Source organism: Podarcis liolepis (genome assembly GCF_965112155.1).
Source record: "Podarcis liolepis genome assembly, chromosome: 10".
Lineage (NCBI taxonomy): Eukaryota > Metazoa > Chordata > Lepidosauria > Squamata > Lacertidae > Podarcis > Podarcis liolepis.
Genome location: NC_139562.1, coordinates 72,925,461 through 72,952,997, shown reverse-complemented (window position 1 = coordinate 72,952,997; position 27,537 = coordinate 72,925,461). Strand labels below are relative to the sequence as shown.

The 27,537-nt window shown below is 44.5% G+C and overlaps 1 protein-coding gene and 1 long non-coding RNA gene across 5 annotated transcripts in view; one reads left to right on the top strand and one right to left on the bottom strand.

Moving 5' to 3' along the window:
• FRMD4A (FERM domain containing 4A) overlaps positions 1-27,537 on the bottom strand; it is a 412,586-nt gene that overhangs the window by 265,636 nt on the left and 119,413 nt on the right. The window contains exon 1 of one of the 4 annotated variants that reach the window (XM_083464150.1): positions 11,662-12,048. The exons of the other annotated variants lie outside the window; for them this stretch is intronic. Within the exon in view, the coding sequence (XP_083320276.1) occupies positions 11,662-11,730 (69 nt within the window). The 5' untranslated portion in view covers positions 11,731-12,048. Of the gene's footprint in view, positions 1-11,661; positions 12,049-27,537 lie in introns of those variants that run through there. 4 annotated transcript variants of the gene reach the window in all.
• LOC310688105 lies at positions 20,792-23,268 on the top strand. Its single transcript, XR_014516779.1, has 2 exons — positions 20,792-22,021; positions 22,722-23,268. It is a non-coding gene; the product is annotated as an uncharacterized lncRNA (long non-coding RNA).

Genomic DNA, 27,537 nt, shown 5'->3' with positions numbered 1-27,537 from the left:
TGCCTCTTCAAGGTCCAGCGGATGAGATGCAAGCTCTGGTGCCACTGAATTCATATGAGACGTGTTGGGGTTGGAGCCATCTCTCCTCCTTGGGGCTTCTGTTGTAGGAGGACTCTGCATCTGAGGATTCCTGGTCCAAGACAAGTGAATTCCTCAATATGGGACCATTATTTCAGTCCCTATCCAGGCGCTTGGAAACCAGGCAGAATCATTTAGGAGATGTGGTCCACGGCCTGCCAGGTGGCTATTTCTACACAAAAACCTCTGGTTGAATTTAATATCTTGAAAGATTGGACCTAATTGGGAACTGAAGGGATGCTGCCTCATGTTCTCATCACTCTGAATAGTAAGAATTCCCAGAGTTTACAAATCAGCTGTTTTCCCAGTAGATTTTATTGTTGTTAGCAGCCTTGGGCATTTTTCATGTAAAGATGGATATAAATGTAACTAACATGCTAAGGGCAGGATTCAGACTAGCAGTCTCACTAGTGGGAGCCCATGCAAGAGCCTCTGCGTGGGCAGCAGACCTCCGCTCCCCTCCATGCGCTGCCGGAATTGTCTCAGTGGGGTTTGGGGGGAACCCCAGAAAGGTGTGCAGGAGGAAGCAGAGCGATGGTTCTGTCTGGCAGGCTGAAAAGCTTTGGCTGAAGGAAGGATTGTCACAGTGCTGCTTTGAATTCCTTCACAAAGAAAATGATGCCGAGTTGCATGCATCTTTCTTCTGTTTCACTCATATGCTGAATTTTGTAAATGCGCCTCATTGGATCAATCTGATGAGTTTTTTTGAATCTGTTTAACCATGATCTAAAGGAAGCTAGACTTTGATCACTCATCAGTGCTTGTGCTTCAGTGAAAATAAAAAAAATCCTTCCAGTAGCGATTAAATGAATCTGACACGTGGGAGCCTATTTACAGGAAATATTTGTCAAAGTATCATTGCATGGGGTTTTCACCCATCATAAATTATTTTATTAGAATTAGAGAGCCTTGCAAAATTCCTGTAATTTTTTGGTATGTGTAGTTTCACTTGCTCAGTCCAGGTCTCTCTACAAGTATCACTAGAACAGAAAAATACACTGCAGTTTAACATATTTATGGTGTGCCCCCAAAACCTCTTATCATTCTACAATCTCCTTAAATATTTATGAGACACCCTTAAGTTTGTTCACTATATAGATATATAAATAAAAGAGTGAATGCTGTCAGTGCAGAAAATAGTTTGGATTTTATTTTTCCCCACATGCCTCTGAGGGGCAGCCATTAATCAGAGAAGGAAGTTGTTTGACACAGCTGCCTTTGAGACATGCTGCTCTGATATCACCAGGGGAACAGGGAAATGTCCTTTGGCCTGGAACACTTACATAAACAAAAAGGATTCTGTAGCGGATATAATTTCTCATGTCATGATCAGCTCTTAGGGCTGCAGGAAATGGACCTCACTCTGGCACTTGTATTAGCTCAGTATTTTAGGCTACTGCCTCATATACCGTATTTTTCGCCCTATAGGACGCACTTTTCCCCCTCCAAAAATGAAGGGGAAATGTGTGTGCGTCCTATGGGGCGAATGCAGGCTTTCGCTGAAGCCTGGAGAGCGAGAGGGGTCGGTGCGCACCGACCCCTCTCGCTCTCCAGGCTTCACGGACCTCTCTGCAAGCAGCGGGATCCCGGCGCTGGGCTCCCGAGGCTTGCGGAGAGTTGCCTGAATGCTGAACCCTGCGCACGCTCAGCTCAGAGCGTCCAGGCTTCGCGGACCTCTTCGCAAGCAGCGGGAGCCGGCGCTGGGCTCCCACAGCTTGCAGAGAGCTGCCTGTTTGGGGGCTGGGTTCGGGGGAAGCTTGGGCTTCCCCTGCCCCAGCCCTGCGCCTGGGGAAAAAAAGTAATTTCCCCCCCCTTTATTTTCCCCCCAAAAAACTAGGTGCGCCTTATGAGATGGTGCGTCCTATAGGGCAAAAAATACGGTATGTTTTTGCAAGGGACATATCCTGAAAGCTACTGGACAAAGTTCCAGTAGCAGAGCAAAGGGGCCAAAGGTGGCCACCGCCCACTAACCTTGCTGCTGCCGCCACTCAGCACAATTCTGTTAGCCGCTGTGAGAGCAGACTAGGAAGGTCCACCTGGTGCCAACTTTGTCATTCTTCTGGTGATAGGCAAATATTTTTATTATTATTATTCCTGTGCATTAGGGGAGCACCAAAGATTGGATGTTTTACAACAACACATTTTGTTGTGTTGTTGTAAATGACTTCAGGGCTTTTTGTTTTTGGAAGCTAAACAAAAATCCAATAAACCAAACCTAGTGGAAAGGAATATTAAATAAATATGGACTTTAAATCTTGTGTAGCTCGACCTCATTGCATCAAAACGTTAATGCTTAGCCTTTACATGGAGCGTTAGCATGTTCAAAGCATGTCAGCTGCATCATGTCTGTATCCTTACAACAATCCTGTAAGGTAGCTCATTATAATCACATATGGCAGATGCAAAGTCAACAGATCAACGCCTTCTGCTTGCTGCATCCCACCCACCCGCTCAAGATTAAATAGTTGAATTCAGGGATCGTAAGGCTGGAGAACACACCTTTTAGGACTTGATTTGGGTACAACCATTCACAGTCCAAGCCTGGCTTTGACCATTTTAAGCATGATAGACCAGCCAGGAATCTGTGAGCTTACTCTCAGCACAGTTCAACCCAGATGAGCTCACCCCTCTTGCAGAGAAATAAAAAAATATTGGTTATTTCACAGAAGCCAAGGGTATCCGTTAGGCTATTACATTATGTATGATTTGTGACAGTACAAAGTACCAACTAGCTCCCCTTTGTTCCATTAGCAAGTCCCAGCAGCTCTGCCAAACTGAGCAATCTATTGCTTCCCATATAGGTTAATGGATCACTTTACATTTTGATAATGTCTTATATTACTGCATGTTTCATTAAGACTGATGTCATGATCTCAACACCAGTGATCAGTTGGAGCTGCGAGGATGCTTAGCAATTATAGCAGGTAAGAAGGCACATTGGATTCTTCCATGCTTTTTAGAAAAGTCCATTATCACCTCTTCTTTTTTTGCAATCCCTTTCTACTCAGGGATGTAAATTTTGGTAATCTGTACTAATAGATTGTGTTTAGTGAAGCAACAGTGCAAATTCAGGAATTATTACACCAACAAAAAACAACAACAAAGAACAAATATTATCCACACTACTGATTTTTGGTGCTGTCTACATACCTCCAACTGAAATGCCAGAGATTTTCTCGGACAGTTCTGGTTATCCTCAGTGGGTGTTGCTAGAAAACTGCTGAAGTGCTGTCTTTGTCTTCCAGATCAGAGCTGTGTTCAACAGTGCATTTTAATTTTGTTTAGGGACAGATTAATTCCAGGGCTGGCATCAGCACCTGACATCTTGGGCAGCTGTGATGGCTCCACCAGCCTAGTAGGGCTCACTGGTGATGCCTACACACACACACACACACACACCCCGTCCCAGAGCTTTGAGCAGTGTCAGCCGGCTTCATCTAGACATCCTTTTAATTTTCCATAGTGCTCCTGGCCCACAGTTGCTCCGGCTTCCCTTACTCTTTTGAATCTAGCAAGCGCCTTTCAAAGAAGTCAAACACTAGACAAGTTGTGTAGCTCTGGCAGTACTTCATTTCCCAAATTCAGCATTTAAAAGCCCTGCAAGCCGACTAACATTCTTTTCAGAGTTCAAAGGACCCCCACCCCATTTTAACGCTTTAGCCCATCTACGAGTCTTTGGCTGTGGTTTGACCACTCCTGCTCGATTCTCTGTTCAACAAGCTCTGAGGACAGCTAAGTGAGGACAACTAATTATGTTGTGCTGCGTCTGATGCTTCCCTTTTTATCTCATTTCACAGAAGCCACAAAGCCTTCTAGTGTCCTTTCGGAATAAAAGGGAGGAAAGGGCCAATAGGGCAACCGCTGTTTTGGAGATAGCATGGTGCCAATGCTGTAACAAGAACATTATGTTCTCAGAGAAAGCTGCTGATAATGTGAGAATGGCGAAAGAAAAAAAAGCGGAGGGAAGCATAACCATACAAATTGTTGGTGGCGGCAGCGGGGGGGGGGGGAGTACTAGAACTATCACAGGACATCTCCATACTTGGCTCCAGCTGCAGAAAGTCAACTTGCCCTGCACATGGCTGCTTAAAACACAACTTCATGGGTACACCTCCATGTCCCAAGTTGCTTGTGGGAAAGCAGCTTGCCACAATGTTCCTCTTTTCACACTCTTTGTGGAACAGAAACAGCTAAGACGGTTTGGAGAGCCATTTCGCATGCACAAGACTTGCTACATACACCTTCCGTCACACAACTGTGCTTTAATCAGCTGCTTCCATGCAGCAGATCACACGTTAATGAAAGCTGCAGGGGCAAAACCAGGCTTTCTTTCCCCCAGGGGTCAAAGACGGAGTTTAGCACACACCCCTCACATCTGCATACAGATACACAGCTCACAACATTTGTTCGTAAAGGGCATCAAAGTAGAAAATATATTATTTGAATTCAATGCTTTATTTTTAAACAATATTTTAATTGATTTCCAGCATAATTTACCCAACAAAATATCCAACGTAACTTATAACAAGTATGCATTTTTTATGGTCTTAGGAGGAGGTGCCTCAGGGTTCCGTCCTCTCCCCCATGCTTTTTTAATATCTATATGAAGCCGCTGGGAGAGATCATCAGGGGGTTTGGGCTGGGTGTTCATCAGTATGCAGATGATACCCAGCTCTACCTCTCTTTCAAATCAGAACCAGTGAAGGCAGTGAAGGTCCTCTGTGAGTGCCTGGAGGCGGTTGGAGGATGGATGGCGGCTAACAGATTGAGGTCGAATCCTGACAAGACAGAAGTACTGTTCTTGGGGGCAGGTGTGGGGGACTCCCTGGTCCTGAATGGGGTAACTGTGCCCCTGAAGGACCAGGTGCGCAGCCTGGGAGTCATTTTGGACTCACAGCTGTCCATGGAGGAGCAGGTCAATTCTGTGTCCAGGGCAGCTGTCTACCAGCTCCACCTGGTACGCAGGATGAGACCCTGCCCACTGAATGTCTTGCCAGAGTGGTCCATGCTCTAGTTATCTCCTGCTTGGACTACCGTAATGCACTCTACGTGGGGCTACCTTTGAAGGTGATTCAGAAACTGCAATTAATCCAGAATGCGGCAGCTAGACTGGTGACTGGGAGTGGCAGCCAAGACCATATAACACCGGTCCTGAGAGACCTACATTGGTTTCCAGCACATTTCTGCACACAATTCAAAGTGTTGGTGCTCAGCTTTAAAGCTCTAAATAGTCTCAGCCCAGTAGACCTGAAGGAGCATCTCCACCCCCATTGCTCGGCCCGGACACTGAGGTCCAGCGCTGAGGGCCTTCTGGCGGTTCCCTCACTGTGAGAAGGGAACCAGGCAGAGGGCCTGTGGAACGCCCTCCCACCAGATGTCAAGGAAATAAACAACTACCTTACTTTTAGAAGACATCTGAAGGCAGCCCTGTTTAGGGAAGTTTTTAATGTTTAATGCTGTATTGTGTTTTTAATATTCGGTTGGGAGCTGCCCAGAGTGGGTGGGGTATAAATATTATATTATATTATATTATATTATATTATATTATTATATTATATTATATTATATTATATTATATTATATTATATTATATTATATTATATTATATTATATTATATTATATCAACTTATAGCATTATTCCCCTTCATGGATAGATAAGAACACAAAAGAATAATATATATGTTGCACCAGCAAGCTAATACCATAAAGCTTCACGCCTGCCAGATATTCCTGTTCACCTCAGACGTTAAGTTGCTTCCATTATTACCATTGGCATACTGTATAAAATCCCACCACACGGCACAAAAATGCAAAGGCTGTGCCTTGCCCTGAATGCAAAGCTTTGTAGAAACAATAATCACCTAACATACAGTAACACTAAACCTAGGATTTCTCTCACACACAGTTGCAAAACCAGACCAAGGAGCCCTTCTTCTGCTTCCTGGGGAAAGGGGAAGGAGGATCGCTCAGCTAGGAGCAGGAAGGCTGGGTGTGCAAGCCAACGCCTGAAGCCCAGACAAGCTGGGAGCCTCAATGGCGCCCCTTGGAGGCTTCACCCAGGGCAAAAACCCTGGCTAGTCCTCTGCTAGCTATGGAAATAATTAATGCTGAAAATTAACGCTGAAGGCCTTGCATGTCCTTGACTGAGAGTTTCACTCCCCACTCTTGATTTTTAAGGCATGCAGGATTATTAATTTTTGCTCAAATATTCTTTATTTATATCACAACCTTCATCTTATACCAAATAGCAGTTGTCTTCAGTCTTCATAAACCTAGGCTCCCCTGCTGCCACATTGGACTAAATATATCCACATTTCTTAGTTCTCTCCTCACTCCTTTATCTCCTTTTGCCCCTCTCACTCTTGCTTGCTTTCTCAACTTAAAGTTTCAAGACAGAAAATGGTGGCAACCTTCTTTTGCTGAGGGTGCAACTTCACAGGGATTAATGGTGACTGAACAAAGACTAGCCCCTCGTACCTGAACTAAACCAAACCAGTGCCCCAGCCAGGCCAATCCCGAAACTCTTAGAGGCAGCATTTCTCAAGGAAAGAGCTCTTCCAGCTTTACAATATATTATTCTTTAACTAGAAACAAATGGAATAAAGTTTGAGGTGTCATTTCCACTCACCATACAGTGGTGCCCCGCAAGACGAATGCCTCGCAAGACGGAAAACTCTCTAGACGAAAGAGTTTTCCGTTTTGGAGGTGCTTCGCAAAACGAATCTCCTATGGGCTTGCTTCGCAAGACGACAATGTCTTGCGAGTTCCTGCTGTTTGTTTTTTCCCCTCCCCCCTTTTTCTAAGCCGCTAAGCCGCTTATCAGCTGATCCGATCAGCAGATAAGCCACTAAAAGCAGCTAAAAGCCACTAATAGCGCTAAGCTGCTTATCAGCTGATCCGATCAGCAGATAAGCCGCTAAAAGCCGCTAATAGCGCTAAGCCGCTTATCAGCTGATCCGATCAGCAGATAAGCCGCTAAAAGCCTCTAAAAGCCGCTAATAGCGCTAATCCGCTAATCCTTCAATGGGCTTGCTTCGCAAGACGAAAAAAACCGCTAGACGAAGAGAATCACAGAACGGATTCTTTTCGTGTTGCGAGGCACCACTGTATATGATCAGCCATTGGGGACAGTGCCTATAACTTGTTGGCTCTCTTATGTTGTACCAGAGTTTTATCAAGTGTGTGATCAATCAGGCTTCTGGCGCTTTCAGGATTCTGCAGCTGAATCTTATTTACATTTATGCAATCTCATTATCATTGTTGCTCAGTGTAAATCCATCCATATGAGTTACATTCTTGTAAAGAGAACAAAACCAAAATGTCAAGTGTGCAGCCCCCTCTAGGATTGCTGGGATTTTAAGGCCTCAGAATTCTATTTTACAATGATTTGCAAGCATATGCCCCAGAGCTGGAACAAAGGAGGACACAAGAGCATTGCACATGACAATGCATCATCTCACTTTTAAAGCAATAACACTGACACAGATCAAGATGAATGGGAAGGAAGGTTCTGGGGGATAATTCCCAGGTGGGTCCTGTTACCTGAAACAATATTCACCAGCAGTTCATTTCAGTTGAATGGCCAGATGCTAATCTGAATATTAGCTTTCATGCTGATGGCAAAATGCTTAGTAATCTACTAATGACCTTAAGTGAAAATACACTTTGCATTCCCCTGTTGCTTCATACTGAATTTAGTGTTAGCTGCTGCTTAAAAATAAAAATGTACGTTTGCATACACAAAGGGATGAAGCAATATGGGCCCCTATTGTGTGTCCTTTTGCAAAAGAACACACAGAGACATCACAAGCAGGAACTGACAACAAAATATACTCAAGGTGACACAGTGCAGGCAGAATGTGCTTTAAAGTATCATACTGGCAAAATGAGAATGGAGACTGGGAGAGAGAGAAAGGGGTTGTGGTTGAGAAAGCTCTGGGGGCCAGTGGCATCAGGTGGTGGTGGGCTGTGGACCTGTTAAAAGACCTGGTAATTGGGAGCCAGACCAGGAGATGTTCTGTTAATCCTTGTTCTTCCACAGCAGGGGTCCAGCTAAACTGAGAGCAGCTTCGCAGAGCTGGCTGACTCGCCTGCCATGCAATAGCTGGTGATGGTGCTTTGGTCTCTTGGGTCCAATTTAGAATCATAGAGTTGGAAGGGATCCCCAAGGGTCATCTAGTCTGACACCCTGCAAGGCAGGAATCTCAGCAAAAGCATCCCTGGCAGATGGTCATCCAACCTCTGCTTAAAAACCTCCAAGGACTGAGGGAGACCGTTTCAACTGAAGCGCAGGCAAAGCATAGCTAGGTCAGGAGCAGCACATGGGCTCCATGATTATTAAGCAGAGACCCTTATAAGGATACAGATCTCTCCAGAGTATTAACTCAAAAAGGTTGGCAGAAGCTGGGACAGAGCAATGGGAGCTCATTCTGTGGCGCGGATTCGAACCACTGACCTTCCAATCAGCAGGCCTAAGAGGCTCAGTGGCTTAGACCACAGCACCACCCATGTCCCAATGATTTGGCTGAAAGATCCTTGGGAGGCAGTTACTCTTCTTGAGGACCTGGTGCTGAATTAGCCTCCCTTTTCCTTTGCTTGCACGTAAGTAAAATAAATATCACAATATCACATACATTTCCAGAGCACTCCTACAGAGGAAACTAAACCATGCAGTACTTACCTACTTCCCCTTAAACATCTTACCACTTAGGAAAGCAGGAAATGCTTACCAAATATTTACTAAGTTCCTATTAGGTATATATAATTCTATATACACATTAATTGCAACATAACACATCACATATGGCTCTCAGAGCAGAATAAATGCCCATTGCTTGGACAGGTACAGGGCAGATGGGAATTAGAAAACAGCAAGCTCAATGGATATACAATCCCAATTTAGAGATGTTTTAGGACTATGGGAACTTCAAAGGGTTGATGGAGTTCTCCTATTCCAAAAGGTCCATTAATATCAGTGGAAGAAGCAGAACTCTGTGTGTACATTTCATTCATTGCACAGTTTCGGTGTCCCCCCCATTGAAATTAATATTTAAGCATCTGCATATGTGCTTCAAAGCACATGCAGGGCACCTGAGGCTCCTCTTCCCGCTGCCCAAAGCTGCCATTACAGCATGTGTGCTCCAATATGAACCTCCTTGTATGCTTATTTCATGGATTGGGGCCTTCCTCTGAAGGCTCAGAAGTCAGTTACAAGGAGCAGCATACTTTTCCTGCAGATATTCCTTTGAGCACCTGCGGTCTCTGCCTAAGGAGGCGGCTTCTCTCCTGGCATACGGGGGCAGAGAAAGCCTTTCTATTCTGCAAAGTCTTCCAGAGAGGGTAGGATAGCTGCTGTTTCTGCCACAGGACATGTGTGTGTGCTTGCTTTAACTGGTTTTGTGGTTGAACAATGAGTTTAAGTATTTGTTTTAATAGGGAAGTCTCAACAGATTGCACACTTTAATGACATTTTATTGTTTGTTTGATTGACTGAATGGTGGAGAGCAAAGAATGATTCGACAAACCTGAGAGCTCCTTGGAAGGGGTGGAAGAGAGGTTAGCCATTGCCAGTCATTGCGCATGTGGTGCATCAGTCCTTAGACTAGGCATTTTGCCTGTGTCTGCTTATTTATACATACCATTTGCTGATTACATTTGCACAAGAAAATATGAACTCACTGCAACACATCAGTAAAAGTAATAATAAATACATTTGGCATCAGTGATCACATGGAGCTGGTGTGCAGCAACTCCCTATCCAATTGGGCATATCATCTATGCAACATGAACAAGTTAAGCATCAGATCATCATCTTCTCTCAAATTGTTTGTCTTTCTACAAAGTCTTCAGCTTAACACCTTAATTCTCATCCCCAAATGAAGCAAAGCCTCAGGACAGGCAAGTGCTTTGGTCCATTTGTTAACTCGCTCCTCTCCCCACTGCTTGGTGCTCTTGCCCATGCCTATTGCCCCCTTGTCATCATGGCAAAACTTAGATTGCAAGCTCGCTTGGCAGACACTTTTCATTTTCATTTTTCAAAATTCTGTAGGGCACAGTGCACACGAACAACAGTAAATGTGCAAATAAAGAAATAATAAAGAAATAAATCTCGTTGCCTGCAAGCCCTGTCTCAAGTGGTCAGTCTCACAGATTTCAAAAGAGGTAACAGAACTGACTCTGTATATTCCCTCCTGCTTCCTTGAAAGTTACAGGGCAAGCCTAGCAAGCGACAGGCTCCATGTGGACGCTGGACCACACACTGTTTTCTGGATAATAGCAAAGAGGGTGAAGCAGAAAAAGTGACAGAGTACAAAACTCTGGAAAGCCACTTGGAGGATGTGTGGAAGAAGTCGGACTTGAGTAGAGATTTGCAGATGGCCAAAGATCAAAATAGAGCAAGTGAAGCTGTTGCACAAAGGGGTGGCATCGGAGACTGGAAGAAGGGCATTATTTGATAGACAGGAGGAAAGGCCTGTGAAGGGAGGTGAGTTATGATATAGGGTTTGACACAAGAATGAGTAGAGCCTTGTAGGTAAGGAACAGAAGCCACTGTAGAAGATAGCAGGGGAAAGACTGCAACTGAAACATGAGAGGTGATAAAATCACTTGTAATACAAGCAAGTTATCATTTTTTTAACGTTTAAAAATATATATTTGAAGGAGTCTAGACTAGTTTCTGATCCCAAACACCTAGGAATAAATCTAGATTACCTCTTTTGATTGTCAGACATAATGATCTCAGATAAAGTCTGGTTTAAACAAAAATGAAAAAGCCGTGTATAGAAAGAGAGGGGGGGGAGATAGTAGATAAAATTTATATCCCCCCCTTCCTCCCAAAGGAGCCCAGGGCAGCAAACAACAAGTGATAAAACAATTAAAACATCTTTAAAACATCTTAAAACAAATTCTAATGCAGATGCAGACTGGGAAAGAGCTAAACTTAAAAGGCTTCTTGAAATATACATCTCAACATATCCAGGGGATTTTCCCTCTCTTTCTTTTAAGATCCAACAAGCCACAACATATTTCTCAATGCTGGAGGCAAGGATGAAGCAAGTTTACTAGAGGTCTCAAGCACCCCCCCCAATCAAATCAAACACATTTTACATCAAAGGACACCTCTTTTAAGTCTCTTAAATAACCCTAAGCTTGAGAAAATCGCAGTTCACAGAAGTGAAAGAACGTAATAATAGTTCTATACTAACAGGAAAGCCACCACAATGCTATTTATCTTGCAAAGCTGGCTGGATCTCAAATGGTTGTAACACTATCAGTGTAGCTTTCAATAAGGTTTGCTACTACAGTATATTAGAGTAATTTTTCCCAGTTGTGTATGCATCACTGAAATTAAACAATTGTACTCTGTAAAATTAATGCAAAGCATATCTTGCCTCCCCTTCACACTCTGCTAGTTCACATATTTCTGCTGAAAGCACAACAACAACACTATTTCTTCATAGACATATATTGCTGGACACACAGCTTGTCAAGGACTTTAAAAGGGTTCCTACTACATGCCAAATTCTGCTGCTTTTAAAATGATCAGCATATTACTTTGGAACTGAAAACCAGGCTTTACTTACAAACACATCCATTAGCAGATGCTCCAACGTGGCTTCAATGTCTTCTAGCTTGGCAGCTAAAGTCATCATGAAGGCAACTGCTAGCTCAACCCGAAGAATCCCACCAATTCGCAGTTGGTCCAGTGGACCAGCTCCCTGGACTGCACACAGCCTGTCCGTTTACACAACAAGACTTTCCCTGTTCATCACCTAAACCTCGCAGTGTTGACTGGAGGATGACTATTACTCCATCTAGAAGGGAAGGCACAAACTGGAGGCAAAGGCTACTGCCTTTCTCCTCAAATAACTGCACAGTCTGAGGAATTGCCTGGCATTTGGGAAACCACAACAGAGGGAGCTTTCGTGAGAGAAATTCTCATGCACACAGGGGCATTGGAGAGAGGAAGTACAATAAAGTGCCTTTAACTGTGACTGATATTTATAGGAGGACAAGATTTTTTTTTACACCATTCCATTTCTCTGTTCATTTCTGACCTTTCAACAAATGGCTCAACACACTGGAGTCTATTGAAATATAGGGGCAGCAGGTCTCTCAGAGGCTGCCTGTGACCAACGCCAGGCCAGTTCACACAGCCACCCCCATCAATAGCTCTTTGTCAGAGGCCTATCAGACTCTGCACTGTCTGCTCTTGACAGAAGAGAGCACAGACATGAAAGAAACAGGGAACCAAAGTTGCACTGGGACATTAATTTTTTCCTAGAAATATTTTTAGCTCCTGTTGCTGCTTGAGAAAAAATAATGTAAAGGACAAAGTTAAAGGGGAGAAACACGGAGGGGTGGTGGTGGGGAAGTTGCCTCTTCCACTTCTGCAACATCTAGTTCATATCCCAAATGTAATTTGAGTCTGCACTTCTCCGCGCTCAGTACCAAAAATGTGGAGCAGGGAGCAAGGAAAGGCACAATATAATGATGATGTGACGTTCTGATGTACTGCACATAATGATGTTCTGAGATGCTATGGATCATCAACATGTTGAAGGGTCATCAACATGGGGCTACTACTGTATTTGCGGGAGACCTGAATTCTTTAGAACATGCAATTTTCAAGCAACATGAGAGCAACATGATGAGTTTGGTAGAGAGAAGCATAACTTCAGGAAGTCAAGGTGGCATGAGAAGCCTGGGGCCAAGAACCACATTCAGATTCATGTTATTCTCACCAGCTATCTATGATTACTTGCTCAAGGTGCAGCCCCAAGCGTTGTGTGTGTGTGTGTGTGTGTGTGTGTGTCTGCCTTGAGATTTTCTGTGGGAAAAATACAGGCAGGATATAGACATAATAAATAATAAATGCTTACGATATATATATAAAAAAATGGCAAGTGTGTTATTTCAGCCCGTATGTCAAATACAAAAGGTATACTTGACATGTAGTTCTTTTGCTCTGCAAGTCCCAAAGTACTTCACAACTTAAAGACAATTATATTGTGCCCTGTCTGACGTCCACAAAAATCAATTCGAGCTTTTCCACTTATATCAGTGGGGGATTCACACTGCATTGCATCTGGAGGAAAAATAATGTGGGAAAATTTCTGGACTTGTTCCAACAGCCTGCACAGCATCAGGCTAGGAAGGAACAAAACAGGAAAGGAACTCCTTATCCTCTGATACCCAGTTCATCACTTTTACCTGCCGAATGGTGCTGACTCCCGTATTTTATGTTTTTGCAGAATCTTGGGGTTGGGGTATAGATCAGTGGTGGGGTGCATGCTTTGTATGCATAAATGTCCAATGTTAATCCCAAGCATCTCCAGGTAAAATGACCTCAGGTAGATTATCAGGGGAAAGTCTCCAGCCATGGTGGCCGATGCCCGTTAGGTCGAAGGCAGAGAGACCAACAGTAGGTGGAGTCAGAGCCAATGACAGGCAGAGCCAACTAATTCTAGGATTATCCCCAGCCTCTTCCTTGCTGAGTTCTACAAAGGACAACCCCGAGACTTACAACCTTGGACTGGCTGTAAGAAAGAAGACATGCAGGTGGAGGCTGAGTGAGGGAAGACTGAGGTTGGTGAGTCAGTGACCCATCTGCCTTAATGGATCAGCCTCCACTGGCTTCTACCCAAGCAAGGCACTGCCAGTTTGAGTAGACAAAACTGGGTGAAATCAACCAAGGATCTTGGGGACAATCCATAGTTCAGTGGTAGAGTGGATGCTGTGAGAAGCAAAGTTACAGGGATCCAGGCAGAGGGCCTTTTCGGTAGTGGCACTCGCCCTGTGGAACTTCCTCCCATCAGATGTCAAGGAAATAAACTACTACCTGACTATTAGAAAATATCTGAAGGCAGCCTTGTTTAGGGAAGTTTTTAATGTTTGATGTTTTATTGTGTGTTTAATATTCTGTTGGAAGCCGCCCAGAGTGGCGGGGGAGGCCCAGCCATTTCAACGGATCTAACCCACTCTATTTATTTGGCTTAAGAAGAACAACAATAAGGAAGCAACATAAGCCAATGAATTGAAACAGAAGTTGGACAAACAAATGCTCTGGGTGATTATAAAGACAGGTAATCCTTGCAGTAGAGAGAGCTCAGTGGGATGTGAGGCTGTAAATTCTGTCTACATGTTCTTGATTGCAGTTGATATTGCCTTTTCAACCATCCACCACAGTTGGCAGTCAGGGAGCGATGGGTGACTTTTACTAGACAACAGTATGACAGTCCATTTAGAGCACGCAGTGATGGATTACTTCAACAGTAATGAAGGGAGAACAAGACATTTCTCTGACAGACACGCTCATGGATAGTTCCTCATGTAAGGCAATAGATTAGCTTCTCCACAAAAAAACCTTTTAGCACAGCAACAAACTTGAAGATTCACAGCCTATTCAGCCTTGAATGTGGAAGCAGGAATATCGCCACTAGGATGACCATTTAATTTCAAAAATTCTGATGCTCTAGAAGGACCCAGCAGCAGAGTAAAAACTTGTTAGGAGCCTAGCAGGGCAGAAATTGATGAGTGGTGGACGGAGCCTGGCAGTGGTTGCCAGCTATGGGCAGAATCAGAAAGAATTTGAAATTAACCAGCTTCTCAGACACCAGAACTGGCTGTCTGATAAAGCACTGATTTGTTCTTACCCCTAATATGTATGGCACTTTACAAAAAAAGTTGAGTTTTGGATTGAAGTAGTATCAGCTAAAGATGGTTGGCATATTGTGGCCCCAGCAATGGTGGTGAGCAGATGAAGTCTGTTTGCCACGACATCTACCAGTAAACAAATGGGAGCATGGGGAAAAGCTTTGTCTTAGGGTCAAACTAGACAAGATGCTGCGAGTTCCATGATAGGGTCTTCCACACGTTTTTTGTTTTTTTTAAAGCAACCAGGGACGAGAACGAGGCATCGGTAGAGGGATTGACACTTTCTCTTACACCAAGGAGAGGGAAACCTGTGGTCCTCCAGTTTATATTGGACCCCCAACTCCCATAATCCTTGGCCAGTGGCCTTAGACAATTCCCCCAACTTTAACAGACCCTCCAAAACTCCTATTTGTCCCACTTACAACCCAGAGTCTAATTTGGCCTTCAATTTAGTCATTAGTCATCAGCCCAAAAAAATTTTACTCTACATTCCCACCACGTGATAGAAAGTGCCTTCCTTCTCTTTACATTTTCAACAATTATTTAATCCTATTCTATACATTTTTGCCCGTGTAATATACCATCTATACATCATTTTCATGTAATTCTCTTTCAACAATATGCAATCAGTGAATTTCAAATTCACTTTCCACAGTTTTCCCCAAAACCGTTTACCTTCCCGCCGGAGCAGTACCTATTTATCTACTTGCACTTTGACGTGCTTTTGAAATGCTAGGTTGGCAGGAGCTGGGACCGAGCAACGGGAGCTCACCCCGTAGCTGACCCCGTAGCTGATTCAAACCGCTGACCTTCTGATCGGCAGGCCCTAGGCTCTGTGGTTTAACCCACAGCACCACCCGCGTCCCGGCAAATAATATATTATACGCTTCCTTTAATAATTTGGCATTATCCTCTAAAATTTCCTTTTGGAATTTGGAGATTGTGTAGCTAAATCCTTTCTTATTATCTTCCTTGAAGATCTCATTTAATTGTCTATGATGCAGCCAACTCTGAACATGTTCCTTTAAAAGAGATATCTTCTAAGCAAACATACCCAATCCTGCATAAGCCAAAAGGAGACCACACACTAAAAGCATTGGGCAGGATACCTAGAATAGGTTTGCCTGAACGAACAGTGATAACAGTTAATGGCTAGTAGCTATCACCCAGTGGGCACCCATTGAGTGGAGGCTTGTAGAAACAAATTGAATATATTTAGCAAGGAAAAATAGCTTTTGTTTTATTTGCCCTGGGCATGAAAGAAACCGGGGGGGGGGGGGTTGCTGGCAGTATTTGTTGGGGTTTTTATTTATTTACTTATAAAAAAAATAGACTGCACTTTCATAAGAATAAAGCAAAGAGGTACACAGCACAGAACATTGCAATGGAATAAGAACACAAAAAAGAGCAAAATGTTACTTGCTCCTTCATACCCAGCTTGTATATTTATATTACAGTGGTGCCTCGCAAGACGAAATTAATTCGTTCCGCAAGTCTCTTCGTCTTGCGGTTTTTTCGTCTTGCGATGCACGGTTTCCCATAGGGATGCATTGAAAATCAATTAATGCGTTCCTAGGGAAACCGCCTTCAGACCAGGTCCAGGGACAGTCTGTCCCCAGACCTCTTCTGAAGGCTGGGGGGGGGGGGGGACAAGGGCTTTTCTTCTCACCCCCAGCATTTTAAAAAACCCTGGGACAGCGGAGGACTTCTCCGCTGTCCGGGCGATCTTAAAATGCTGGCGGGCGGCATTTTAAAATCGCCCCGGACAGCGGAGGACTTCTCCGCTGTCCGGGGCGATTTAAAAGCCCCTGGGAAGGCAGGCAGGGGGGACAAAGACTTTCGCCCCCCGCCCGCCTTCAGAAGGTGTTCCCACCCCCCCCCCGCCCGGCTTCGCAGCAGCGCTACGAAGCCCGGCGGCTGGGGCAGGTGCTCCCGCCCCCCCACCCCGCTTCGGAGCAGCGTTCCGAAGCAGGGTGGCTGGGGCAGGTGTTCCCACCCCCCGCCCGGCTTCGCAGCAGCGCTACGAAGCCCGGCGGCTGGGGCAGGTGCTCCCGCCCCCCCACCCCGCTTCGGAGCAGCGTTCTGAAGCGGGGTGGCTGGGGCAGGTGTTCCCACCCCCCGCCCGGCTTCGCAGCAGCGCTACGAAGCCCGGCGGCTGGGGCAGGTGCTCCCGCCCCCCCACCCCGCTTCGGAGCAGCGTTCCGAAGCGGGGTGGCTGGGGCAGGTGTTCCCACCCCCCCGCCCGGCTTCGGAGCACGGGGAGATCGCTTCTCCCCACCGCCCCTTGCTTCAAAAGAGGTCCGGGGGCAGCGGGAAGCGCTCCCGCTGCCCCCGGACCTCTTTTGAAGCAAGCGGCTGCGGGGAGATCCCTTCTCTCCGCAGCCGCTTGCTTCAAAAGAGGTCCGGGACCTCTTTTGAAGCAAGCGGCTGCGGGGAGAAGCGCAGCCGCTTGCTTCAAAAGAGGTCCGGGGGCAGCGGGAGCGCTTCCCGCTGCCCCCGGACCTCTTTTGAAGCAAGGGGCGGTGGGGAGAAGCGATCTCCCCGCAGCCGCTTGCTTCAAAAGAGAAGACCCGCTGTCCCCGGGGCAAGCTTCGTTTTGCGAAGCAAGCCCATAGGGAAATTCGTCTTGCGAGGCAACTCGAAAACGAAAAAACCTTTCGTTTTGCGAGTTTTTCGTCTCGCGAGGCGTTCGTCTTGCGGGGTACCACTGTACTTTAATTACTGTAATCCTTTAATGTGTGTTTTGTGATATATGCACTTCTATTGATTATTTTGTAAGCCTCCCTCAAATCTCAATGGATGATGTGTGGTTTAAAAATGCAGTAAGCAGCAGCAGCAGCAGCAATAAACTGTTCTCACAAAAGTACCTTGAGATGGAAACTGGCGCTCCAAAGAGACGTCCCCAGAACTTTCCTTCACTTGGAGATACGCAAAGCAAAAGACACGGTTTTCACTCATGAATGGTTCGCATACATTTCATTTCTAACTGCCTGTGCATATACATTATTTAACACAAGAGAGCTAGATATAGGATCAAAGTTGCTTTTGTTATGCTTGTGAAATACTGTCTGGAATAAGTCATATATTTGCTCACCTGCAGATGGATTTTACTCTCTGGCTAGAGAGACAAAAATAAGACATTTCATTGCAATAATAAATTTTATAAAGCATACAAGCGCTTCCTTGTAATATTTAATGCACAATGGAGAGTTGATAAATACGTCACAGCCCTGTCTCCAAAGGAGCATTGATAGGATGGCACGGTATTTGATTCAGGGAGGTACTGAGAGACTCACGGTCTCTTTAACCCTATTATAATTCCACTGGCCAACCCATGTCATCTCAGGACTTTAGACTGATGATTTGATTTGACAGAATTGGTCAAACAGACAGGCCTTCTTTCCCTCCTTCTATTCAAACGGAATGAATTTCCAGATTTCAGCAACCAACGAACAGTGAAAACTGTGTCGTGAGCAGAGAGTAAAGTAAAGCCTCAACCCAAGATATAATGACCTCATTCATTTGGTGTCGTCCCCCCCCTCTCCTTGAGCCACCTGCCATGTTGGTCTGCTCCACTGGTCAAGGAGCCTCAAGAAGTCTCTGTTTGCAAATGCTTCAAAGAGGTCAGATGCGCGTATTCTGGGTCCCCAATTATAACATTACAAAAAACTGAGAGGAATGGGAGCTCATTAAAGCTATTCATTGAACTCCATGGAAACATTCACCATATGGAGGTTGTGACAGGCTTCAGTACAGGAGGGGAATATTTGCCACACACAAAAAAGCAATGGCTGCTTCTCATCACTTTTCAGATTCCAACATTAAGTAGGCCATGAGCTGATCATTGAGAGATGATCCAAAGCTTGGACCATCTGTTGCTGGGGTGCACTGACTGCAGATGTGGGTTCAAATCTTCGGACTCCCATCTACATAAGACACTCCTTGCTCACCCAAAAAGCTTAGCATGTTAGGGGATGTCTTACAAATAAAAGGTACAGCCAAATCAAAAGATACACCACAAGGGGGGCTTCTGTTTTAGCTCCAAGGAATATTTTGCTGTTTTGCCATCCACTGTGACATACTTAAAAGCTAGCTCCAAAAATTTCTGAGCCTACGGTGCTAGAGAAGAAGAAGAACTGGAATAGCAGTATATATCTCCAACAGAAAGTTAGTGTGAACTGGTGGACAGAGCAGCTGTGATCATCATGAGGCCTGGCTACTAATTTGAAGAACATACTGTTTGAGTCACAGTATTCCCCCCCCCCCTTGCATTCATGAACCTGGGTATGGAGAAATTCACTGGTGTGAACTGGTCACATGTCCACAGTGCAAACAACACTGCAAAAATAAGAATGTTTTTCTCATTCTCCAATAATTAACCCTACACCATTTCTGTACCCATTTCTGTACCACAGAAGCAAGGCCATCATGAATGTGGGGGGAGAGACTATTCTGGCATGTTCATGTAGTCAAGCCCTTTGGGCTTTTATGACTGAATTGAGCATTGTGGGAATAAAAAAGGAAGCAATAAGCTTGAAGGTTGACTTGACAGCCAGTACTTTGCATTTAATCAGGGATCATTGACTCTGGTCAAACTCAATAAGCAGTTTCTGTCAATATTCAACTTCATCCCAGAAACAAGACTATCTACTAAAGCCCTGTTTACATAACACATCTTTGATCTCTGGGGCTGGTGTTGCCATAGAATCCAGTTGTGGCTGTCACCATCAAGTAGGCATTCACAAATAAAAGCCTTCCTGAAAGAGCCACATGTCATACTCTTCTTCAAGTTTATGACTTATTGTCTCCGGCTTGATTCGAATACCGCAAAAGTACTGCAGAACTTGTGACTGATCTTCACTCTATTCCATTTTATTCTTTGAGTGACCTATTGTGATCTTTCAAGTAAACATTGTCAACACATTGAGATGTAAAGTCTCCTCCTGCTGATTCACAACTCATGACATCTCTCAGATGTTCAAGAGAAAATTGCTGCCATCCAGTCTATTATTCAGATTGATGGCAGCTCTCTTCAGCCCCCTCCCCGCCTTCTCTCCAAGACTCAAACTAAACCGGTGTGTGACATCCTCATTCATTTGGACATAATGGTCACATCTGGGAGAAACAGCCACAGCTGCTTTGCTGTTAAAAGATGGCCTTTTCCCTCCAGAATACCAACTGAAAACTTTTGAACTTGGGGATTTAGAATGAAAACTTGAACCATGATTTGAACTTGGAAGCCTACCATCTCACTAACTTCCCTGCCAGGATATTCAGATGAACATTTCCCCTTCCAGAGTGAGGGGAGTCACATTGTGACAGTGGGCAGAAGATGTGGCTGCCTTATATAAAGATTCTAGATCTTTATATATATAGCGGTATATCTCCTATATAACTAGGATAGGATAATAAGTTCACATGCCCTGGATGTAACCAGGATAGGGTTGCAAAAACAAATACCATAGATGATGTACAGTGTGGATATAAATCTGATAATTAAAAGCCAGAAACTAGCTTGACCTAGAGATGTTGCCAGGGTTATCTGATTTGACTCCAAATCAGGCCCACTTCACTTCTTTTACAATTCAAGTGTTATTTCTCTGAGATGTTCTTCTCTAACATGGAAACCTAAATAAAACTCTGAGCATGCACTGTCAGCATTTAGCAGACAAATCTCCCCAAAGCAGGTGCCTTGTAGGTGCATGTGGACACATTCTTTAGCTGTAAACATTTAGACTTGATTATTTCTGTGGAATATATAACTGGGCTATCCAATTAAACAGTCCTTTGTTGGGTGAGTATCTTTTCTAATCAGCTCTTGATTGCTTCTTGAAAACTTTTTACAAGTTGTTTTCCTCCACCCAGTTCCAAAGCCTTATCTTGTTCCTGGATTTAATTATGGGGTTGATTTCCAAATGACTGTCATGCGGAGTGTGCAAGGCAGACCAAGCTACAATTCCCAGAGGGCAAAATGATAAAGCACAGCATGCACACGCAAACAATACAAGCTGCAAGAGAATGTTCCAAAGACAGAGAAGCTTTTGAACATTTGCCGACAACAGTTGTAAATGCAAAGTCAATTCCCAATCTAGCCAAGGTTGCTTACTCAAAGTGATAGCGAGAGTAGCAAACAGGCAGAGTGGCACGACTGAGTACCCAGGTTATGGTAGAATATCGAATCATTGTCAAACCACCTAGAAACAGGGCCCTTGACATTATCTAATAAAACATACACGTCAGAGGAAAACTGCTGAGTGTGAAGGAAGCTATACAAAGCAAGAACTGTCAAGGAGGATTGTATAAAAGAGCCCTCTGGAAATGTGCGCCAAATTGCTGCATGCATTGGCTCTTTTTCGAGCTAAGCTGGCTATATACAAGTAGCACCACACAAAGGACTATGCCTTTTCCACACAGTTCGGTCCATAAATATGGTTCAGCATTGGCGCTTCTCCAAGCTAAGTTGGTCATTTTCAGGTACTCCGCACAAAGAAGTATGCCTTTTTGCACACATTGAAAACCACAAAATACGGTTCAGCAGCGTCTACTAAAACCACGATCTATGTACAGTAGCATGAGCCTGTACTCAAATGACTTACTATGTACAGAGAGCCAATGTACACAGCAATGCCAAGCAGTCTCTGCATACTGTGATGTTCATATGAATTAACCCTGAAGCTGAAATCAAGGAAGTTGGAGGGGGGAGTTGATTTGGGCTGGGATCAAGTCCCAGAATAATGAGGCAGTTTTACATCAAAGGGAGCCGATCCACTTCTGGCATAGAGAACGGCTGTCCAGATGGACTGTGTGAGGTTTCTTCTACTGCTGCAACCTGTGCTCAAGAGCCAAATGGCTAAAAGAATGAAATTAGATTTTTAAGCCTTTATAACACCAAACAAATACACTTCCTTTCTAATTACAAATGAAATCCCTGTTGCCATTTCTCCATCCTGGCATGCTGATTTGCACGGTCATTCAAAGTTCAGCAGGTTGGTTATTACATGCTGATAAGCTACTTTGCATTCCCTCTCTTCATCTCTACTTCCCATGTGATCACTCTCTGCCATCTGGCCCTGTATATTCCTATGCCTGGGTACAGATCCTTCCACCTGCCAGTGCTGTCTCTCTCTGTATGTATGGTCAGATCTTCCTCATTCCAGATTCAGCTTTGTTCTCATTCTAGAAGTCCTTCTAGAATTTCTGGAATCATAAATGCTTTGTGCACAGACCGACACTGTTGCATGCATCCAGCATACAGATGCCAGCTGTCCCAGTGATAATGTTGAAATGGTGTAATCGAACAATATATTGCTTTTGTTTAGCCTGTTTCTGTTCCACACTAGCATGGGAGTTGTTTGTCCATGGGGTAATTCAATGGGATTACAGAATACATGTAAATCTTAAAAGCACATGGTCAGATCCTATTGTGTGGATCTTTCCCACCTAATCATCCCTGTCCCAGGTAGCCAAAGACTGGGTGGGAGCGACCCATGCAACTGACCCCATGTATATGGTTCCAGTGTCCACATCCATAATGCAGTCTCATATGATGCTACTTCCCTGCTTCTGCGTGTGATGGGCCGGGATATCCTGCAAGTGTGGCTCAGGGGCAGCAGCTGCTGGAGTCTGTGTGCAGCTTCCCCATGTCACGAACCTTCTGGACACCTGGAACTTCCTGAGTAGAAAGGATTATAAAAGGTTTTCTTTCCCAGCTAAGCCTTGCTTGCACAACAAGGTCTTCCTGAGGTCTGGTGAGTTCCTGTATCCTTGGTTGCGCTTCAGTCCTGACCTGACTTCTAGCTTATTCTTCAACCTAGCCTCCAGGCAGGGGTGTCAACTTGAATAAAATATGGGAGGGGCAGGTAAGCCCTACCCCACACATAATCGGTCACATGATGCGATGCAGGCACAAAGGAGTTGGCTCCTATGGCTGCAGGATTTCTGTGGTGCTGACTTGTCCTTCGGTTCTGACTTCTGGTTTCTTCCACAGCTTCTGTCTCTTGGCTCACCTCAGACTTCTGCTCATGGCCTAGTCCTGACAATTACAATTCTGTACCTATGGTGTAGCCTTGTTCCTATGAACATATTTTGTTATTGAAAACCAAAGTGTCTTATATCCATGATATAAAATACGATGACAAAATGGGAGGTTGAAGTCACAAGAGAGTTGGACAAAGAGAGTTGTCATTTTCATAACTACATGACAGATGGAGGCCACGCTGGGGACTCTCCGAAAGTTTAATCTATAGCAGCAACAAGCCCTAGAAGAGCACTATGAGATGCTGACAGTTTTGCCCCCTGCCTAACAAGATAACAGATGACAATAAAAAGAAAGCAGTTGCCCACAGTAAGCCCTGAAAAGCTGGGAGATAGAACTTTTGGTTGGCTACCCAGAGACAGCAACAGCAAACATGGGACAGAAACCAGAATTGTTTCCTGCTCTTACTGGGTTTGGATCTACCATTACTGGTTTTCAATAATGTTGTTGTTGTTGCTACTCCTATACTGATCTTTCCAGTAAATGGAATAACTGGGAATGGCACAGGTAGCATCTGGGGCCGACTACAAAGCAAGACAATCAGGGGAGAAATTTGACAGCTGGAATTACCCCAAGTTATACAGTCCTAAAGCCTCTGAGCATTGATTCGCACTTTACTGATTGTTTTAAATTGTTTTTAATGTTGCTTTAATGGTGTAACCCTCCCTGGGACCTTATGGCGAAGCGGCCATGCCCCTTGACACCTTGGCTCATTGAGGTTTGATCTATAGGTGACCGTGCAAAGTATTTGCAAGCATGTCAGAAGAATCAATCATTGGCAGACAACAGCTATCCTCATTAATAGAAGACAGACTTGCCCCCATTGTTCAGGGAAGGAAGAAGAGTTGTGGAGGCATGCTAATGTCTTATTTTACACCTAATCTATTTGCTAACTTCCAACACATGCGCACCACGTTATTTGGCCATCAATAAGACCTGGAGAGAAAAGTGTTTTTTTCCAGGAGCCCCCCCCCCTTATAAACAAACCAACAGCTGTTTGCCTCCATTTTGCACACAGAACTTCATTGGCACTCGTCTATTTTGCACCTGGCGCTCACTTGCCAAGTACACTGAGGACTTACAATGCATACTTGCATTGGCTCATGGCTCTTGCTGTTGGTCCCATCCAGCCTATGGTTGTGTAGCACACCAGCCCCCTTCCTCCACAGGCACAGCCTCAAACGTGATGACATTTTGTCACATGTAACTCTGCCCCTCCCTCAAAATATTATGCCCACATGGAGACACATGCTTGCATGCACATCTGTGCGAACAGGGACATCTCTCTATCTCTTTCCTAGGTTTCTTAGTTTGACTTTAATACTTTCTAAATCATGGAGGACAAAAGATTGGGAAAGTGCCAAATATCCTTTTATTTGATTTGGCAGGTATGTTTGCTCAGGAAAGAGAATGGAGGCAAATGGTTTACCTTTACATAGCTAAATAAGTCTTTTGGAAAGGCTACTCTTCTGGAGTCAGTAGGAATAGGAATAGTGATTAGTTCTGCCTCTAATGAATTCAGCCACGGTACTCAGGACTGATGGCTTAGTGATTTTTGAGCCCAGGGGTCAGCATTCCTGTTCAACTCCAGGAGCCACAAGAGTGCGAGAGCTGAGAAGAAGTGACACGGAGCAGCTTTAAAACTAAGTGCATTAAATGCAGCAGCCACCAAGAAGAGCCTGAGAAGTGGTTGACATCAGATACCTACAGGGAAGTGACATGAATGAAAAGCAGCACTCATCAAAGCTAGCATCCAATAAGGATGCCTTTTCTGAAGTCAATTATACAGGCTGCATTCTGAGGACAAGATGCTTCTAGATTTGCTAACAATGTACTCAAGCAACTGGAACTGGAAAATGCATTTTATGCTAGATGAAATGAAACATTCCTTTAGTACATCCAAAATTTAAACCTAAATAAATAAATACATATAAAGAATATTTATTGCTGTGTATCTCAGGGCTTTCCTGCATGAGCAGTTTTTTATGCATGAAAACAAGAGCAAAAGCCGGCAATAACAAAATCTGGATAGCAAGCCTTCAAATACGATGACATCCGTAACATGACCACACACTCAAAAGCTGTTATTGTTGTGTCTCTTCCTTTAACTGGCAGCGTTTCAGAAGTATCCAAAGTGGCTGGAGGTTTTTCCACAAGAAAGAAGCAAGTTCAGAGCAACATTTCTAAAAAGCTCTAGGGCTCACATTCTAGGCAGATTGTGCACCATTTAAAAATTCTTAGGAATGGATGTGATTAAACAGATAAACTGCTTTGAGGGTTTTTTCTCCCAACAATCATGGTATATAAATTATATGAAATATATAAACAAAGCATGCTGTGTCAAATATCACCTGCTTCATGGAAGAGATGAAAAAGGGAGAGCTACAACTGAAACAAATACTGTATGTAAGAACAACCACAGCAAATTTATGCAGCACTTCTGAGAGGCAGAGAGAAATCTCAATCCCAAGTACTTCATAGAATTTTTTTTAAACTCACAAGCTAACCCTAAGAGATAAGAATTCCAGAAGGGCGATGTGACACAAAAGAGAAAGAGAACAGGGCAGAAAACAATCTGGGTGCAATGCCAGGTCTAGGGCTGTTGTGCAAGAGGCCCTCCGTGGGCCTAACTCCCTCAAGGAGTCTACCTCCTCGCTAGATTTTTCTCCTGCTTCTGCTTCTCTTCCTCACCACGTCTCCCACTTGTTTACTACCATGAATTCTGGGGCTCTGTGATGGAAAAGTTGCAGAGAACATCAGCTTCATATCAGGATTCTGGGACTGGTAGTTGCACTTGCCAGTGAAAAAGACTCTCCGCTGAGGCCTGAGGAGCCTTGTCCCCGCTGTGCTCCAAGGTAAGATTCTGGGCTCTTTGAACCAAGGAAGGTAGACTTGGCAGCAGCTCGCAGGATCAAGGTACACCTCAATTGTGCTTTCACGTTTAACTGGGGCCCAAGCTTCTGTGAGCATCCCTACTCAAATACTTGGAGGATGCCTGCAGGCTGGGAGGAAGAAGTAGATTAGAGAGCATGTGAAGATGGCGAGGGGGGAATGAAGCAGAACTGTTTGACTAGAATGAAGGATGCCTCTCGAGTGAAGGAAACATGAAGGAAGAAGCCACATACGGACAAGCCACCATAGCTCAGAGGGAAAGCAGATGCTGTGCAAGCCTAACATCTCAGGTTCAGTTCCTGGCATTTTGGGCAACAGGGAAGAGGGCTGGGACAGAGCTCTGTCTCGGGGCAACAGCCAATCCGAGCAGACAAAACTGGCTCAGATTGACTAAATATATGACAGCTTTGGATATAATGCTTTGTGACATGGAGTGAAAGAAGAGAGACAATGGTGGCTGAGAAAATCTTAGTCCCCAGAAACACTAAGAGCAGAAGTTTAAAAGGAACGCAATACACCGCAAGCAAACAGGTCACTCCAGGTTCAGGCTCCTGTTAGCTTCACAAATTTCCTGTTTTCTGAAATTTCCCCTCAGCCTCACCTTTTCAGCCTCACCACAAAAATCATGTTCCGAGCTTGGCTGAGCAGCCCCATTTTACACTTGACGTTCCTCTTGGGTAGAGAAAGTATACACTATTAGAGAAATAAATCAGGTCATAAACCTAGAAATCAGGTCAGGCAAGTCTATTTTCAGTCCTTGACCAGCATCCAGGGTTCATTTCAACATGGCCCTGGCATAGACTCTGCTTCATCAGCTGAAATGACAAGTTCAGCTATGCTGTCTTTTGCTCATGGAACGAAAACCACATCAAAAGGCCGTCAAATAAAGTAAAAGGCCATCCTTTGAAAGGAACGCTCCCAACCATTTTTCCATGTCACTTAAAAGTGCCCTTTATGTTGTTTGCCTTTTTATGATTAAGGGAAAGTATCAATGGGATGTGAAGTGTATATGGAGATAATATGCCACCATACCCCACCTTTTTGGGAAAGGAAACCCTGTCTAAACAATTATATTTCAAAGGTTGCAATCCTATGCACACTGTGCTTCCAGATGGCCTGCTTATTGAGCATTCATCCAGATTGGGGTGTTTTTTTTGGGGGGGGTTATATGGTGCTGCCACACTTCCAAGTGCATTCTTACCTCAGTTTCCTTACCACAAAAAGTACCTGTGCCTGCACTGCCTGATGTGGGGCTGGGGTGCAGTTTGACCCCATCCTCTGATTTCACAGGTCAAGGAGCTCCCACAGGTGAGTCAGAAAACTCATTCATGGGTCCTGTACTGCAGATGGGCCTGGCAACACTTTGGAGATGCTGGAGATATCTGGGGCAATGCTGGGGTCCAAGGAGGAGTCATCCTGGCTCCAGCCTGGGCCAGGCATGACATAAGCCAGCCTGCCTGGCAGAATACCAGCAGGAATCATTTCCCCCGTCCTTCCTCATTCCTTTTCCCTCTCCAGCGGCTACTTCTGCAGCGGCACCTGAACCACTTGTGTATCCTGAGAGGCCTAACCCCTCAGGTTTATGCTTGAGCATAGAGAAGGGGTCACTTCTGAGCTCATCAAGCTTCCTGCCCCATAGGGATCTACTGTATCACCCCATAGTCATTGCATGCAGTGCTATTTCCATTCTGCTGCAGTTTGGGCTCTAATCGTCTTGCTGTCCACTATGGTGGAATTTCAAATAATTAATTACGTTATTTCACACCATTCATTTGACTGCAAAGGCTATTCATTTCCATGCAAAGCAAATGAAATGCAAATGGGGAAAAGTCATCACTACATATCATCTGCAAACTGAGAACAAACAACAGCAAAC